This window comes from Carcharodon carcharias, chromosome 13 (assembly GCF_017639515.1).
Source record: "Carcharodon carcharias isolate sCarCar2 chromosome 13, sCarCar2.pri, whole genome shotgun sequence".
Lineage (NCBI taxonomy): Eukaryota > Metazoa > Chordata > Chondrichthyes > Lamniformes > Lamnidae > Carcharodon > Carcharodon carcharias.
In genome coordinates this window covers 23,556,836-23,576,080 of record NC_054479.1, presented here as the reverse complement: position 1 = coordinate 23,576,080, position 19,245 = coordinate 23,556,836, and the positions used below count along the sequence as shown (strand labels likewise).

Here is a 19,245-nt window from a genome sequence, read left to right as displayed (position 1 = left end):
TTTGTGGGATAAGACAGATGGCAAGAATCAATTTTCTACAGAATTATGAACATGCACAAACATCCAATTATGGGGCAGGGAAGGTGAATGAACTATTTTGCCTCAAGCAAATAAGTACTGTAAAATCTGATACAAGGGTCACAACAGTTTCAGACTAAGGATTTCTACTTCTACAAATATTAGCAGAATCTCTGTCTTGTATATTGTAAAAACTTTGATATCTGTTAGTCTGTGCAATGGAGTGGCTGGATATAGGCTTGTGCCCATTAGATTGTCAAAGCACAGTTGAAATTAGGAGCACAGCACTAGGGATTCAACACAAACGGTGGAAAGCTTGGGGGTTGCCCTTACCTACTTCCTGGTAGTATTATAGAAGAAAGTGTAGAGAGGCAAAAGAAAAATTTTAAAAGTCATTGGAACTTTAAAAACTACTAACTGATTAGGTCTTTTCCCCAAATTGTCAAGAATAAAAATTGATTTCAATGACAGGGCAAGGCAGAGCGCACGTGTATGAGTGGGTTAGGTGTTCCCATTTCATTTTTTTGGTGGTTCAATATGTGTAATGGCAGGGAGAGCCATTGATAGATGGAAAATAAAATGGTACTTATTTTACCAGTAGAAACCCTTCTCTATTTTGACACAGTACTTGAATATGCTAAGAAATCAAAAATGACAAAAGTATAATCTTGTTGGTTATTGAAAGATTCCCTTTTCCCTCACATATTATCTCTAATTTGATTGGAATCAGTAGTGATACATCGCTAATCAAAGCAACCAATGCAGTAAGATTCCATGCAACTCCAGCAATCAAGCTTTTTATTTACTGTTTTACTTTTGTTGTCAAAGTACAAAGTTGTAAAGTTCAAACTACTAAAATGCACCTTTGTTACACATGATCAAGATTATTCCCACTTTTCAACTCCTCCACTTTGGATGAAAGAATTTCTACTCTTGCAATGAAAATCTTTTAAAAAAAATGTAATTATCGCTGACAATGTGCATTTAAAAAGGAATAGGTCGATATTTTCAACTGATTTACGCGGAGAAAAACAAAAAAAATCTAATTTTACATTCTTTTTGCAACAGGTGCAGAAGTATCATGTAATTTGTAATGTTCTCACTCACAGCCAGTGGGTGAAGAATTAACAAACCCGAAGTTTCCTTAAGGCAAGTAAAGATGGGGAAGGCACAATGTGCAAAGTAGCACATTGTTGGTAAGTAATGAGAACAATTCACAAGCTAGCTCCGTGGGTATCATACATTTCAGAAAGTCTGATGTTTGATCTCTGGTGTTTGCTGGGCTAGCTGATGTCAGCCAGGGAACAGTTGGGGCTGGGGATAAATCAGCAGAAGGGTGCCTTCATTGATCACAATCCTTATTGGTCCTTGCTGAAAAGTACATTACTGGGCATCTAATGAGGACAAGATCAGACCTGGCTGTGATACTGAAAAGACTTCTTGATGTTCAGAGGAATGCAGATGAACATGTAATTATGCTCTATCACGAGACACTGCATTTTTTTCCAACCACCATCTTAAAAGTAATGTGCATCATCACAGAGCATTAAAAATTACAAGCAAGCAATTATACTTATATAGGAGAAATCTGTGTTCACAGTCCATGACCACCCTGGTATGGCTTTATTCCAAGCAACAGATAGTTCCACTAGATTGTTAGTGATCTGAGATAGCTAGGGCACCAAAGGAAAAGTAGCAGCTGGCATAGCACCCATCATGCCTGTCCTCGCAAGTGTGAGGTCTGACTTGCTTTGACCAGTGACTCCTGTTCAGGGTCACTGCTCAGGGGTATGAGTGAAAGCCAACATCAGAATTAGTGGAAGAGAAATGAATGATCTTCAAAGGAGGTGAAGGAAAATGAGCTTCAGCTCTCGAAATTAACAGTTGTAGGAGGGAAACATTTCTGGGAAGGGAGATGCTGCCCCCTCAAAAACACATCTCTCCTTTTCACTTGTCCCAAAGAGTCAGAACATACATGGGGGCATTCAACAAACTAAAAATATCTCCTGCTGATCCTGTAGATGGCACTTTAAGCGCCTTGCACCTGATTCTGAAATTGTGTAGTTAGAGTTGCCAGACTTGAAGGCAGATATTGAATTATTGAGTAGCGGCACACTGGAATGGCATTCCCCATACCAACATGTATTTTTATGCAGAGTCTGATCTCAATTAAGAAAATTGAAATGAAATCTATCTTTATCTTTTAGTGCTGTCTGATCTGCTCTGGACTTCCAACTTTTGATACAAATTCCACTCTTGATGCAAAAGTAAAAATATCTCAATGATCTCCATTTAGCTGCTAGGGAAACAGTTCTGTAAAATCTTTCCATAGCACACATCACCATTGTATGTCTTTACTCAGTGTTAGCACTGGAATGCAGAAAATAAGGTACAACAACCACTGCCATCATTGCCAGCTCTAAAAGATATTCCTATTGACCACATCCTCATAAAGAAATGCAAACATCCATGCAGGTCTGAAGGCTAGAACTAGCAATTATTTCATTTTTTAAAATAATATTTTTGCAAATTTTGTGCTAATCCAGATGAGGGACGTTAATGCTAAGGAGCAAAAAAACTTTGCCTTTCATATAATCAATGTCAGCACCAAACATTCCCAGACCCCTAGGTGCAACATGGATTAAGTGCAGTAAATAATTTATTCCACTCTGCTCTGAAATGTGTCACAGTGCAGCTTCAGAAAAGCACTTGTTCAGCATTAAAATCATCATCTTCCTATAGTAACAATCCTGTGTCCTCTGCAGAATAGAAATTTAATGCCAAATCAAAACGATTTTATGCGTGGCTTCATGCCCACTTGCTGAAATAAATTTACTCTTTCCTTACTAACTAAAGAGACAGAGGAGACTTTTATCCCATCAGTCTGGTTGGACTAAAACTCAGTTCCCAGGGGTGAAAGGCTAGAGCCTAACTGCCTGCAATACCAAGACATTTTTTTTTAAAAAGCAGAACAGATAAGGAAATCCAGCAGATGAAAAAATATATAGCCTTATATATTTTGGGAATTTGGTCAACAATAGAGACAACTTTTGGCAAATGAGGTGTGATTCAAAAACAAAAGATAAGAAAATTCAAGTCTCTAAGAGGAAGCTTTTTACTCCATTTGATTTGAAATGGTGAGCAAAAAGGAAGTTACATATTTTGATTTGATCTTGTATTTATATATTTAAATCATACATTTAAGGATGGTATTTTAGGATAAGATAGCCCTTAAAACAAGTATCTCTCAGGTACCACACAGCATGCTCATGCCAATGGTGGCATGTGGAGTCAGGAGAAATAACTGGATAGACAGCGTTGGCTAGAACAAAATAGAAAAGAAAGAGCAGTATTAAAAGGTACTTATTCAGATTGAAGGAAGGTAGATAGCAATGTTTCCCAAAGACCACTGTTATTCATCATTGACATTAATGTTTGGACTTAGGAGGAACAAGTAACTCAATAATCAAAGTTTGAAAATGATATCAAATTGGGTTTGGTTAACACAGAGGAAGAAAGAAACACAATGAAAAACATTCAAAAACTTGCAGATTGGGCTTGTAAGTGGCAAGTGAACTTTAACATAAATAAATGTGAGGTGATACACTTTAATAGGGAAAATGGAAATATTACCTGCACCTTGGAATGAAAACTGAATTTGATAGAAGAGCAATGGGATTTAAGGATACAGATGAAACAAATTCATTAAGCATCAAAGCATGTCAGCAAAGCAATCAAAATACTAACAAAGCACTGGGGGTTTATTTCTATTGGTATAGAATTCAAAAGGTGTGAAGTAATGTTAAACTTGTAGAGGGCCCTGTTCAAGCAACCAGAGCACTGTGCACAGTTCTGGTCTCCACACTATAAAAAGGATAAAAGCACTGGGGAAAATGCAAAAAAGTTTTAAGGATGATACCATAACTGAGGTATTACAACTAAAGGGAAAGATTGAACTGCTGGATCTTTTTCTTTAGAAAAGTGGTCTGACAGAGGTCTTTAACATTATGAATGGGTTGGACAGGGTAGATACAGAAAATGTTTCAACTTTTGAGAATGCAAATCTAAGGGTTGTAAATTCAAGCTAGTTACTAATATGTCAACTAGGGAAATAAAGAAATGTTTCTTTATTCAAAGTAGTTAGAATGTAGAACTTGCTACCACAATGCTTAGATGCTTTCAAAAGGAAATTATATGAATGAAGAGTGATGTGCTGAAGGGATGAAAGAGAGGTAGAATGGGAAGATACTCATGTAGAGTATAAATACCGCACAGACTATTGGACTGAATGGCCTATTTCTGTGCTATATATTCTATTTAAATTATAATGCAGCTGGTGCTTTCAAAAATGAAATTTCTCCAGTTAAAAACAATTACTCATCAGTGATTCTCAGCCAAACTTTCTTGATCTGCAAATATCCTCAAAGTATGGTCAGAACAGAAAGATAAATTTACATAAAACTTTTATCATATCTTTCAGAAACAACAAAAGTTAGCCAGTTTATGCACAGCAAGATCGCAGAGGTGACCAGCTAATTTCTTTGATAGTGAAGGCTTGATAAGGAACACTACCAAGGAAACAGAACCGCTAGATATCCAATGTAATTTCCCAATGAAGACTTATTTTATCCTCAGCAAATTTGCTTTTAGTAACATAAACAAGTTACAATAAGTAGACATCTGAAGTTTTGTGCACTTTACAACTGAGGATAATGAATTACAATCTTGCACGTTATACAGAATACACCACAAAACTGTGAAGTATCCTATGTCATGTGGCACTACTACAATGATGGCATTTATAACATTAACATAAACAGCCTCCTTCAATGCTATTTATTAAACTTCAAGGTGAATGCATTCTTCGAGTGTGCTACCAGTACCAGAGTTTACATGGATGCAGATTTGAATCCCATTCAGTTCAGATTGCCCTCTGAGGTTTATCAAGTTGGATATTCCAAGCAAAATTGTCCTGGACAGCCAGACGCAACAGTCAAAAATCAAAAAGGAAATCTTACCTTGAAGTCCCTTTAAAAAAAATCAGTATTTTCAAACTATAATACAATTAAACTGGTGTGAATTTAAGATTTATGCTACACTCTCTCCACAGATGCTATCTGACCTGTTGAGTGTTTCCAGCATTTTCTGTTTTTATTTATTATGCTATACTCCAGGTTTGACTGTTAAATATAAACTTATCTGAACTCTTTGCTTTAATATTTCACTGACAAATATTGGAAATCCTCTGGGGAAGTTGCTGGCTTTAATTGTGTGACTGAGTAGTATTAATTCATTAACAATCCTCAGTATCCATTATTAGAAATAGCATGTAGGAAAAAACCTTAAAGATTACACATTCTTGATTGTCATAGTGGTGATAAGAAATAATACAGCAGCTTAAAATGCTGCTCAAGTCATAATATTCAATAAACGCATGATGGAGAGAACATGGCCAAATAAAAAGAAGCAATCATCACAGGAGACCTGTGATGCAACATCACTTACAATCTGAACACACACAGATAATCGTTGAACTAATGACTTCATCTTTGAAACATTTAGCAAAGTTAACTTTGGAGAAGAAAGCATCATTAAGTTAACTTTCTTCACAAATAGTCAAGATTCAGTAAAGATTGTCACAGGTCACTCCCTCCATCAAAAACACCAAAGTCCAGATGGACGTGACATTCTTTCAGGTTTTGTTGCTTCCAGTTTTCAGTCATTTCTTCATTTTCTATTTTGTCTGCCAATCTGGCACCCTGGAACAGAAAGTTTTACATTAGCTAAACAGTCTGCTAAAATATCGTAATCCTTTCTTCCCCTTTCTTGTACCCTATGCAGCTGTCCTTTATGCTTCGATCTCTGGGATGTTTCCAAAGCCACAGGTTCAGATATTGAAGGAGGGGGGTATGGAATGAATGAGCCCCAAAACGGGCAGCAGATCTAGGACATGGATCATACAGCCAGGCTCGTTTACCATAACTTTAATTGCAATTTGTCCAAAACCAGCTAGGTGCACCAAGTGGCAAATGGGTGGATGTAGGTAAAACTGGCTAGAGGTAAGGAATGGGAAAGGTGCAATAACATTGATTGGTGTAGTTTATAGACCACCAACTAGTGGAAGGGATGTGAAGAAACAAATTTGTAAAGAAATTATGGAGAGGTGCAAGAGTTATAGAGTAATCATAATGGGGGACAACAATTATCCAAATATAGACTACGATAGGAATAGTACGAAAGGACAGGAGGGTCGAGTGTCCCTGAAATGTGTTCAAGATAATTTTCTACAGTAGTATGTTTCCAGTCCAATGAAAGGACATGCATTTTTGGACCTGCTTCTGGGGAATGAGTTGGCTCAAGTGTACCAAATATCAGTGGGAGAGCCTCTAGGGGACAGTAACCATTGTATCATAAGGTTTATCATGGAAAAGGACAGAGAACAAATCAGAGTGGGGATAATTATTGGGTGAAAGCCAACTCTGATGGGATGAGAATGCATCTGAGTCAAGTGAGTTGGAATCAAATGTTGGCAGAAAAAAGACAGTGGTTGAACAATGAGCCATCTTCAAAGAAAAAGTACTGCAGGCAATGTCAAGGTATATTCCCTTGAAGGGGAAAGATAGAACAAATAAATCCAGAGCGCCCTGGATGACCAGAGAGATAGAGGTAAAGATGAAAAGGAAGAAGTGCGTGTATGACAGATGTCAGGTAGAAAATACAATGGAGAATCAGGCGGAATATAGAACGACTGGGGGAAGAGAAGTTAATAAAGAAAAGCAAGGTGAGATCATGAAAAGAGGCTGGCAGCAAACATAAAAGGGAATCCCAAGGTCTTCTACAGGTATGTAAATTATAAAAGGACGGTAAAAGAAAGAGGAGGGCTGATTAGGGACAAAAAAAAAGGGGACTTGCATGTGGAGGCTGGAGAAATAGAAGAGGTGTTGAATGAGTATTTTGCATCCGTCTTAAAGGAAGAACTTGCTACCCAGGCTGAGGTGAGAGGAGATAACTGGTACATTGCAAGAACTTGCAATCGAGAGAAAGGTGGTGTTGGAAAGGCTATCTTTACTTAAAATAGATAAGGTATCAGGACCGAATGAGATGCATCCAAGGTACTGAGGGAAGTGAGTAGAAATTGTAGAGGCATGTGTAATAATCTTCCAGTCTTCCTTAGACAAAGGGGAGGTGCCAGAGGATTGGAGAACGGCGAATATTATACCCTTGTTCAACAAGGGGTGCAAGGATAAAGCTGACAACTACAGGCCAGTCAGTTTGACCTCAGTGGGAAACTTCTGGAAACAATAGAACGAGGTAAAATCAATGCTCACCTAGACAAGTGCAAGATAATGAAGGAAAGCCAGCAAGGATTCATCAAGGGAAAATCATGTTTAACAAAGGAAACGCTGTTGATGTGGTGTAATTGGATTTTCAAAAGGCATTTGATACAGTGCCACACAACAGGCTTGTGAACAAAATTCTAGGTCATGGAATAAAAGGGAAAGTAGGCATTTGGATAAGAAATTGGCTGTGACAGGAAACAGAGTGTGGTGATAAATGCTTGTTTTTCAGATTGGAGGAAGGTTTGTAATGGAGTTCCTCAGGGGTCAGTGTTGGGACCCTTGCTCTTCCTGATATATATTAATGACCTAGACTGTGGTGTACAGGGCATAATTTCAAAATTTGCAGATGATATGAAGATTAGAAATGATGTCAACTGTGACGGTGATAATCTTGACCTTCAAAAGGACATAGATATATTGGTGGATTGGGCAGACAAGTAGCAGATGAAGTTCAATGCAGAGAAGTGGGAAGTGATTCATTCTGGCAGGAAAGATATGGTAAGACAGTGTAAAATAAAGGAGAGCCTCTACAGGAGGGCAGGAACAGAGGGACCTCGGTGTATACAGTTAATTGAAGGTGGCAGGGCATGTTGAGAGAGCAGTTAATAAAGTGTATAGTATCTTAGGCTTTACATATAGAAGTATTGAGTACAAGAGTAAGGAGGTCATGTTGAACTTGTATAAGTTACTTGTTAGGCCTCATCTGCAGTGCAGCGTCCGGTTCTGGGCACCATTCTTGAGGAAGGACGTGAAGGCATTGGAGAAAGTACAGAGGAGATTCACAAGAATAATTCCTGGGATGAAGAACTGTAGCTATGAGGATACACTGGAGAGCTTGGGACTGTTTTCCTTGGAGAAAAGATGCTGAGAGGAGACTTGATAGAAAGATTCAAGATCTTGAGGGGTATGGACAGGGTAAATAGTTAGAAACTGTTCCCAATCAAGAGAACATCAAGAACTAGAGGGCACAGATCAAAATAATTGGTAAAAGGAAGAAATTTTTTTTTCACCCAGAGGGTGTTTGGAGTCTGAAACAAACTTCCTGAAAGGGTGGTGGAGGCAGGTTCGATCAAGGTATTCAAAGGGAATTGGATTGCTACCCTGAAGAGAGAGAATGTGCAAAGTTACAGGAATAAGGCAGGGGAGTGGGACTACAGTTCATTAGCTTCCCCATTAGAGCTGAAGAAAATGCCCTGTGATTTGGGAGTATTGCTAAATTCCTGCAGATGCAGGACATCATAGACCGCATGCTCCCTATCAAGAACCAAGTCTGTTTTTCAACAAAAAGAGTTTCCAGTTGCTAAATGTTCAACTTATAAGTGCCCTCAAGCAGCAAGTAATGAAAACCTAAAGGCGTGATTTCCCTAACAATAGTTATGCTTTCATACTACATCAGTCCCAATAGTTCTTCTAATAGTTCTTCTTTGGTTCCAATCAGACCAAAGGTAACAAGCTGGCTACTGGGGGATAAGTGCTATCCACATACCAACTGACTCCTGTCTGGAATCCAGGCACAGATGCAGAGCACTAATCTAATGCAAGCCATGTAACAAGGGTTCTGGTTGAGCAAATCATTGGCAGTAGTTCTGCATTACAGTCCAGAGTGAGCGTAGAGATTCATAATTGTGTGCTACATTATCCATAACCACACAATACAAAAGGCAGGTTGCCATGGAGCTTCCTGAGCAAAAAGAATGGAGGAAGATGAAGTGGATGAGGAATCAGAGGATACGGAAAAGATCACAGTCCAGCAATGTTATGAACTACCAGAGCTGCAAGGCAGGAACTTATTTGAAAGAGATTTTCCTGAAACACACCTCTCCTTTCCGAGAGATTCTTTCATCTGACCCAGTCCTAACACCCACCAAATCAAAGTCCTCAACAATTATAACTTTGAGCATTCTTGTTACATCACTCAGATTATGAAGACCAAGAGCAAAACCAAATAAAAACATCTTAACTTCACTACCTCAAAATACTCAAGTCCTAATTGGACAATTTGTTTTTGAATCATGAATATCTTTAAGGTGAAGGCAGTGCTGAAAGAGACTTGGTTGCTACAGTGAGTTGAAGGTTTATGACAAATGCTGTGCAGCTATACCAAAATAAAACATGGTTCTAGGTTATATTAACAGGACAATTCACTCCAAAACAAAAGATACTACTATGAAATAAAAACAGAAAACGCTGGAAATATTCAACAGGTCTGGCAGCATTTGTGGAGGGGGAAAAATAGAGTTAACATCTCCAGTCAAATATAATTTCTTCAGAACTGAAGGTAGGTAGAAATGTGATGGGCTTTATGCTGTTGAAAGAGGAAGGGGGAGGGAGTACAAAAGGGAAGATCTGGGTTAGGGTAGAAGGCAGGAGAAATTAAATGACAAAGGTGTCTTGGAACAGAAGGCAAAGGGAACGGTAATGGTTGTAGTAACTAAACAAAACATTTGTCCAGAGCAAGTGAATGGCAGAATAATGAACAGCTCTGTCTGAAAGCAATAGGATACGATTTTGATCTTGCTTAAGTCCTTGGCAAAGTCTCAGTTAGAATGTTATACATGGTTTTAGTTTTCTCAGTGGCATATTCTCATATTAAGGCTTCAGACATGGTTCAGAGAAGGGCCAGAAGATTAGTTACCAATTTAAAACATCTTAGTTACCCAGAAAGGTTCAGATCGGAGTCTGTATTCTTTAGAAAAGCATAGATTAGTGAATTTAGCTGCAGCTGGGGCAGTCCGGCGCCAACAATACATTGGTTATGAGACAAAAACAGAAATACCTGGAAAAACTCAGCAGGTCTGGCAGCATCGGCGGAGAAGAATAAAGTTGACATTTCGAGTCCTCATGACCCTTCAACAGAGCTAAGTAAAAATAGGAGGGGGGGGAAATATAAGCTGGTTTAAGGTGGCAGGGGGGTGAGGGGGATGGTTGTAGGGACAAGCAAGCAGTGATAGGAACAGATAATCAAAAGATGTCACAGACAAAAGACCAAAGAGGTGGTGGTATTATCTAAAAGAATGTGCTAATTAAGAATGGATGGCAGGACATGCGAGGTACAGATAGCTCTAGTGGGGGGTGGGGTGAAATAAGACTAAAAGGGCATAAAACGTATAGATTTAAAAATAAGGGAAATGGGTGGGAAAAGAAAAATCTATATAAATTATTGGAAAAAACAATAGGGAGGGGGAAGAAACGGAAAGGGGGTGGGGATGGAGGAGGGAGTTCAAGATCTAAAGTTGTTGAACTCAATATTCTTTATTAGCACATTCTTTTAGATAATATCACCACCTTCAACACCTCTTTGTTTTTTTGTCTGTGACATCTTTTGATTATCTGCTCCTATCACTGCTTGCTTGTCCTTACAACCACCACCCCCCCACTTCTCTCCCCCCATCCCCCCACCTTAAACCAGCTTATATTTCACCCGTCTCCTATTTTTACTTAGTTCTGTTGAAGGGTCATGAGGACTCGGAGGGTCAACTTTGTTCTTCTCCGCCGATGCTGCCAGACCTGCTGAGTTTTTCCAGGTATTTGTTTTTGTTTTGGATTTCCAGCATCCGCAGTTTTTTGTTTTTAACATTGGTTATGAGGTTGGTGGTAGAGTCATGTCATCATCAGTATGTGCCCTCCATTGCAGCCACTGCCACTCACAGAACTGAGCCTCGGCACTTACATTGCCCTGCATAAGAACACAATGGAGGAATGCTAGGAGACTGTCAAAGCTCCTATCCATGTTCTCCTTCAGGCTTTGAAAGTCAGAGTAGGTATTGGGCCTCACAGTAACCTGGCAGCATCATGGGCTTCCATTGAAGCTATCAGGGCTGACACCAGATATTCAATTCCAAATGACCCTAAAGTGAGGTGGGTGTGGGAAGAAGGTTACAATTAGGTTGCATTGTGAATACTAAATGACTGAATATACACACCTGTCATCATCCACTGCTTTATTACTATCAAACTCCAGTTGCCGTAATGTTCAGCTTTATCTATAAGAAAACAAAGTCACAGAATTAAATGCCACATTGCTTTGAGGTACATAAGTTTTTCAACTATAAGATGAATACATGAACTTTCTCAGGCTCTCTTTTGCATACTGTACTCAAACTGGGCAAATGTATTTTTGCAGCAGACCTAAAACTTGCAAACATGCTAAATGCCCACGTTTTACATGGACAGATGATGTTTCTGATGCCTTGTTCACTTGTCAATAAACACAGATTCAAACAATTTGCTCTTTTAAAGTTGTCCCAAGAATAAGTATGGCTCAATTATACGGTGTTGCATCACTGTGACAAATGGTTCTTGTACATGATAGGAGGGAATATTAACCATAGATTAGAACATAGAAAACAGGACTCGGCCATACAGCTCCTGAAGCCAGCCCCTCATTTCAATATGCCCATGGCTGAACTTCCATCTTAACCCCACTTTCCTGCCTGCTCCCAATATCCCTCAATTCCCCAAAACACCAAAAATCTCCCAGCCTTAAATATACTCAGTGATGGAACATCCACAACCCTCTGGAGTAGAGAATTCCAAAACTTCACAACCTTTTGAGTGAATACATTTTTCAGGTCAGTCCTAAATGATCAGTCCTTTATTTGGAGACTAGGTTCCCCAGCCAAGGGAAACAACCTTTCAGTGTCTACCCTGTCAAACTCCTTCAGAACCTTGTATGTTTCAATTAGATCACCTCATTCTTCTAAACTCCAGAGTATAGGCCCAATTTACTCAACCTCTCATTATAGGGCAACCCTTTCATCCCAGGAACCTAGTGAACCTTTGCTGTACCACCTCCATTGCAAGTATATCCTTCTTTAGACATGGAAACCAAAACTGCATGGAGTACTCCACATGTGGTCTCATCAAAGGCCTATACAATTCTAACAAGGCTTTCTTAGTTTGGTACTCCAATCCTCTTACAATCAAGGCCAACTTGTCATTTGCCTTCCTAATTGCTTGCTGTACCTGCGTGCAGCAACGTCTATGGGCCCTAACAATATCCCAGATGTAGTACGGAAGACTTGTGCTCCATGACTAGTTGCACCCCAAGCCAAGTTGTTCCAGTACAAATGTAACACCGCCATCTACCCAACAATGTGGAAAACTGCCAGATATGTCCTGTCCACAAAAAGGGCAAATCCAATTGAGCTAATTACTGCTCCAACAATCTACACTCTATCATCACCAAAATGAAGAAACATACTGTTAACAGTGCTTTCCAATGGAATTTATTCAACATTAACCTGCTTATCGACGCTCAGTTTGGGCTCCACCAGGGCAACTTGGTACCTGACCTCATTACAGTCTTGATCCAAACGTGTACCAAAGAGCTGAATTCAAGAAGTGTGGCGAGAGGAACTACCCTTGACACCAAGGCAGCATTTGACCAGGTTAGGCATCAAGAAGATATGAACTAGGAGCGGGAGTAGGCCACTCGGCCCCTCGAGCCTGCTCCGCCTTTCAATGAGATCATGACTGATCTGATTGTAACCTCAGCCCCACATTCCTGCCTACCCCCACTAACCCTTGTTAATGAAGAATCTATCTAGTTCTGCCTTAAAAATATTCAAAGACTCTGCTTCCACTGCCTTTTGAGGAAGAGACTAACTACCCTCAGAAAAAATTCTCACCTGTCTTAAATGAGCAAGCCATTATTTTTGAACAGTGATCCCTAGTTCTAGATTCTCCCACAAGAGGAAACATCCTCTCCACATCCACCCTGTCAAGACCCCTCAGGATCTTAAAGGTTTCAATCAAGTTGTCTTTTATTCTTCTAAATTCCAGTGGAGACAAGTCCAATCTGTCCAATCTTTCCTCATAAGACAACCTGCCCATTTCTGGTATTAGTCTAAAGCTTCTCTGAACTGCTTCTAACGCATTTACATCTTTGCTCAAATAAGGAGACCAGTACTATACACGATACTCAGATGTGGTCTCACTATTGCCCTATACAACTGAAGCACAACCTCCCTACTTTTCTAATCAATTCCCCTCACAATAAATGATAACATTCTATTCGCTTTCTTAATTACTTGCTGTACCTGCATACTAACCTTTCGTGATTCATGCACTAGGACACCCAGAACTCTTTGAATCTCAGAGCTCTGCAATCTTTCACCATTTAGATAATAAGCTTCATTTTTATTGTTCCTGCCAAAATGGACAAGTTCACATTTGCCCACATTATACTCCATTTGCCAGGTCTTTGCCCATTTACTTAACCAATGTCCCCTTGTAACATCCTCTTCACAATTTACATACCGATCTATCTTTGTGCCATCAGCAAATTTAGCAACCATTCCTTCGTCTTTTCATCCAAGTCATTTATACAAATTGTAAAATGTTGAGGCCCCAGCACTAATCCCTGTGGCACACCAGTCGTCACATCCTGCCAATTAGAAAAAGACCCATTTATGCCAACTCTGTTTCATGTTAGCTGGTCAATCTTCTATCCATGCCAATATGTTACTTCCTACACCATGAGCTTTTATTTTCCACAATAACCTTTGATGTGACACTTTATCAAATGTCATCTGGAAATCTAGGTACAGTACATCCACCAGTGCCCCTTTATATACAGTACATGTGACTCCTTCAAAGAACTCCAATAAATTGATTAAACATGATTTCCCTTTCACAAAAACATGTTGACTCTACCTGATTGCCTTGAATTTTTCTAAGTGCCCTAATATAACATCTTTAATAATAGTTTCTAACATTTTCCCTATGACAGATGTTAGGCCAACAGGCCTGTAGTTTCCTGGAGCCCTAGCAAAATTGAGGTCAATGGGAATCAGGGGGCAAACTCTCCACTGGCTGGAGTCACACCTGGCACAAAAGAAGAGAACTGCGATTGTTAGAGGCCAATCATCTCAGCCCACAGCACATCACTGCAGAAGTTCCTCAGGGGATTGTTCTAGGCCAACCATCGTCAGCTGCTTTATCAATGACCATCATAAGGTCAGAGGTGGGTACATTCCCTGACGACGGCCGCGTTCAGTACTATTCATGACTCCTCAGATGCTGAAGCAGTCTATGTCTACATTCAGCAAGACCTGGGCAATATGCAGGCTTGGGCTGATAAGTTGCAAGTCACATCCACACTGTACAAGTGCCAAGCAATGACCATCTCCAACAAGAGAGAATCCAACAATCTCCCCTTGACATTTAATGGCATTACTGTTACTGAATCCCCCACTATCAACATCTTGGGGGTTACCACTGACCAGAAACTGAACTGAACTGGCCATATAAATGCTGTGGCTACAAGAGCAGGTCAGAGGCCAGCAATCGTGCCACAAGTAACTCACCTCCTGACTACCCAAAGCCTGTCCACCATCTACATGGCATTAGGAGTGTGATGGAATACTCTCCACCCGCCTGGATGAGTGTGGGTGAAACAATCGAGAAACTCGAAACCAGGACAAGTAGCCCACTTGATCAGCACCCATCTGCTACCTTAAATGTTCACCCTCTCCACAACAGGCTCACAGGGGCAGCAGTCAATGTGCCAGACAGTAAATGTTCTGCAGCCACTCACCAAGTCTCCATCAACACCTTCCAAGCCTGTGACCTCTAACAGTAGAAGTACAAGGGCAACAGACATATTGGCAGCCCATCCACAAACAAACATTCACTCCCTCCAGCACCCACGCACAGTGGCAGCAGTGTGTACCATCTACGAAATGTACTGCAGGAACTCACCAAGGCTCCTAAGGCAGCACCTTCCAAACCCACGTTCACTACCATCTAGAAGAACAAGGGCAGCAGACACATAGGAAGACCACCACCTGGAAGTTCCCCTCCATGCCGCTCACCATCTTGGACTTGGAAATACATCGTAGTTCCTTCACTGTCGCTGGGTGAAAATCCTGGAACTCCCTCCCTAACAGCATTATGGGTGTACCGACACCACATGGATTGTAGCGATTCGAGAAGGTAGCTCTCCACTACCTTCTCAAGGGCAATTATGGATGGGCAATAAATGCTAGCCTAGACGTCCACATCCCATGAATGAATAAAAAACAAATGGGAGCACCACCAACTGCATGTGCTCCCCTAAACCACATAACATCCTGACTTGGAACTATATCACCATTCCTTCATTGTTGCTATGTCAAAAACCTGGAACTCCTTCTTAAAAGCATTATGGGTATATCATACCTACACCATGGACTACTGCAGTTCAAGGCGGCAGCTCACATCACCGTTGAAAGTCAATTAGGGATGGGCAACAAATACTGGCCTTGCCAATGACGCTCACATTCTAAGAAACAATTGAAAAAAAATGCTAACTTTCTGTTCCTTGTACGGGTATACCAAAATCTCTCTGAACATTAACAAGTGAAAGTTTAAAATTTTTATAATATATTCTGCTCATCTATTTTTTACTACCAAAATGAAAAACTTTACACTTCTCCATGCTGTACTCCATCTGCCATCTTGTTTCCCACTCACTTAACCTGTCTCATCTCTTTGTAGGCTCTTTGCATCCTCCTCACAGTTACATTCCTACCTCGCTTTGGATCATCAGCAAACTTGGATACATTACTCTCGGTCTCTGTAAATATCAGAGTCTCCAGCACTGATTTTTGCAGTACTCTACTACTTACAGCCTGCTAACTTGAAAATGCTCTGTTTATAGAACAAAAGAACAAAGAAAAGTACAGCACGGGAACAGGCCCTTTGGCCCTCCAAGCAAACCATTTACGTATACTACAAACAGCAAAGGTCCCAGCACTGATCCCTGCGGAACACCATTAGTCACAGCTCTCCATTCAGAAAAGCACTCTTCCACTGCTACCCTCTGTCTTCTATGACCAAGCCAATTCTGTATCCATCTTGCCAGCTCACCTCTGATCCCGTGTGACTTTACCTTCTGTACCTGTCTGCCATGAGGGACCTTGTCAAAGACCTTACTGAAATCCACGTACATAACATCCACTGCCCTTCCATTGTCGATCATCTTTGTTACTTCCTCAAAAAACTCGATCAAGTTAGTGAGACCCGACCTCCCCTTCACAAAACCATGCTGCCTCTCACTAATACGCCCATTTGCTTCCAAATGGTAGTAAATCCTGTCATGAAGAATCTTCTCCAATAATTTCCCTACCACTGACGTAAGGCTCACCAGTCTGTAATTTCCTGGGTTATCCCTGCTACCCTTCTTAAACAATGGAACAACATTGGCCATTCTCCAGTCCTCTGGGACCTCACCCGTAGCCAGTGAGAATACAAAGATTTCTGTCAAAGCCCCAGCAATCTCCTCCCTTGCCTCCCTCAGTACTCTGGGGTAGATCCCATCTGGCCCTGGGGACTTATCCACCTTAATATTCTTCAAAACACCTAACACCTCCTCTTTTTTGATCTCAACATGACCCAGACAATCTACACACTCTTCCCTAAACAAATCAACCACTAAGTCCTTCTCTTTGGTGAATACTGATGAGAAGTACTCATTTAGTATCTCTCCCATTTCTTTTGGCTCCACACACAGATTCCCACCTCTGTCTCTGAGTGGGCCTACCCTTTCCCTGGCTACCCTCTTGCTTTTTACATATCTATAAAAGGCCTTGGGATTTTCCTTAATCCTGGTTGCCAATGACTTTTCATGTCCCCTTTTAGCCCACCTGACTCCTTGCTTAAATTCCTTCTTACTTTCTTTATTCTCCATGGGCTTCATCTGTTCCCAGCCTTCTAGCCCTTAGGAATGCTTCCCTTTGCTTTTTGGCTAATCTCACAATATCCTTCGTTATCCAAGGTTCCTGAAACTTGCCATACTTATCCTTCATCCTAGCATGGACATGCCAGTCCTGGATTCTTATCAACTGATGTTTGAAAGCCCCACATGTCAGTTGTTGATTTCCCCTCAAACTCCAGTCTAGATTCCTCAGTTCCTGCCTAATATTGTTATAATTAGCCTTCCCCCAATTAAGCACCTTAACCCGAGGACTCCTGTTATCCTTATCCACCAGTACCTTGAAACTTACTGAATTATTGCCACTTTTCCCGAAATGCTCCCCTACTGAAACTTCAACCACCTGGCCGGGTTCATTCCCTAATACCAGGTCCAGTATTGCCTCTTCCCTAGTTGGACTATCTACATATTGTCACAGGAAGCCCTCCTGGATGCACATTACAAATTCTGCACCATCCAAACCCTAGCACTAAGTGATTCCCAGTCAATATAGGGAAAGTTAATATCACCCACCACAGCAACCCTATTGTTTTTACATCTTTCCAAAATCTGCCTACATAACAGTTCCTCAATCTCCTGCTGGCAATTGGGAGGCCTATAGTAAACCCCCAACATTGTGCCTGCACCCTTCCTATTCCGGAGCTCTACCCATTTTGCCTCGCTGCATGAGCCCTCCGAGGTGTCCTCCTGTCGTACAGCTGTGATATTCTCCTTAACCAGCAGTGCAACTCCCCCACCTCTTCTACATCCCTCTCTATCCTGCCTGAAACATCTAAATCCGGGAACGTTTATCTGCCAATCCTGTCCATCCTTCAACCAAGTCTCTGTAATAGCAATATCATAGTCCCAAGTACTAATCCAAGCTCTAAGCTCATCCACCTTGCCTGTTACACTTCTCGCATTGAAACAAATGCATTTCAGACCACCAGTCCCACTGTGTCCAGTAATTTCTCCCTGCCTGCTCTTCCTCTTTGGCCTCCTGCCATATTCACTAGTTCCCAGTCATTTATTTCACCTGCTGACCTATTGCTCTGGTTCCCACACCCCCCTGCCATACTAGTTTAAACCCTCCCGAGTGACACTAGCAAACCTCGCAGCCAGGATGTTGGTGCCCCTCCAGTTCAGATGCAACCCGTCCTTCTTGTACAGGTCCCACCTGCCCCAGAAGAGATCCCAATGATCCAGATATCGGAAACCCTCCCTCCTACACCATCTGTTCAGCCACGTGTTTAGCTGCATTATCTTCCTATTTCTAGCCTCACTGGTACGTGGCACAGGGAGTAATCCTGAGATTACAACCCTAGAGGTCCTGTTTTTTAACTTTCTGCCTAACTCCCTGAACTCCCGCTGCAGGACCTCATCACTCTTCCTGCCTATGTCGTTAGTACCAATGTGTACCATGACCTCTGGCTGTTCTCCCTCCCCCTTCAGAATGTCCCATAGCCGATCAGATATGGATCCTGGATGCTGGCACCAGGGAGGCAACATACCATCCTGTGTCTCTTTCATGACCACATAAATGCCTATCTGAGCTCCTGACTACAGAGTCCCCTATGACAATTGCTCTTCTGTGCTTTGACTCTCCCCACCCCCCCACAAACCCCTGCTGAACAACAGAGCCAACCATGGTGCCACTGCTCTGGCTACTGCTGCTGTTTTCCCCTGATAGGCCATCCCCCCAACAGTATCCAAAATGGTATACCTGTTAGAGAGGGGGACAGCCACAGGGGATTTCTGCACCAACTGCCTGCCCCTTCTAGCGGTCACCCATCTGTACCTTGGGTGTGACCACGTCTGCAAAACTCCTGTCCATGGTGCTTTCCGCCACCTGAATGCTCCTAAGTGCATCCAGCTGCTGCTCCAACCGATCCATGCGGTCTGTGAGGAGCTGCAATTGGGTACACTTCCCGTAGTTGTCCAGGACACTTGAAGTGTCACAGATTTCCCACATCCCACAGGTGAAGCACTTCACCCCAGCAACTGCCATTTCTAGAACTATTTAATAAATTAATTTAAATCTAATAACTGCTTATTGACTCCTTATTAACTATACAATCCCTAGGGCTAGATTTCTACTATAAATGCTAAATTCTAAGAACAGTAATCCCTGCTTCTGGTCTAGATACCCTCTACTTATTAAGTGACTAATTTATTTGGTTTAATTAGTTAAACAATGTTTTAGTTTCAAAT

General features: G+C 41.2%; 1 protein-coding gene across 4 annotated transcripts in view; it reads right to left on the bottom strand.

The window, feature by feature from the left end:
• Nucleotides 1-799: 799 nt before the first annotated feature.
• Nucleotides 800-19,245, bottom strand: part of LOC121285813 (protein-tyrosine sulfotransferase 2-like) — a 146,787-nt gene continuing 128,341 nt past the window's right edge. For all 4 annotated transcript variants that reach the window (XM_041202667.1, XM_041202666.1, XM_041202665.1 and 1 more), the window contains 2 exons: nt 11,282-11,341; nt 800-5,777 (listed from right to left, as the gene is read on the bottom strand). In XM_041202667.1, the coding sequence (XP_041058601.1) occupies nt 11,309-11,341 (33 nt within the window). In that variant the 3' untranslated portion in view covers nt 800-5,777; nt 11,282-11,308. The remainder of the gene's footprint in view (nt 5,778-11,281; nt 11,342-19,245) is intronic.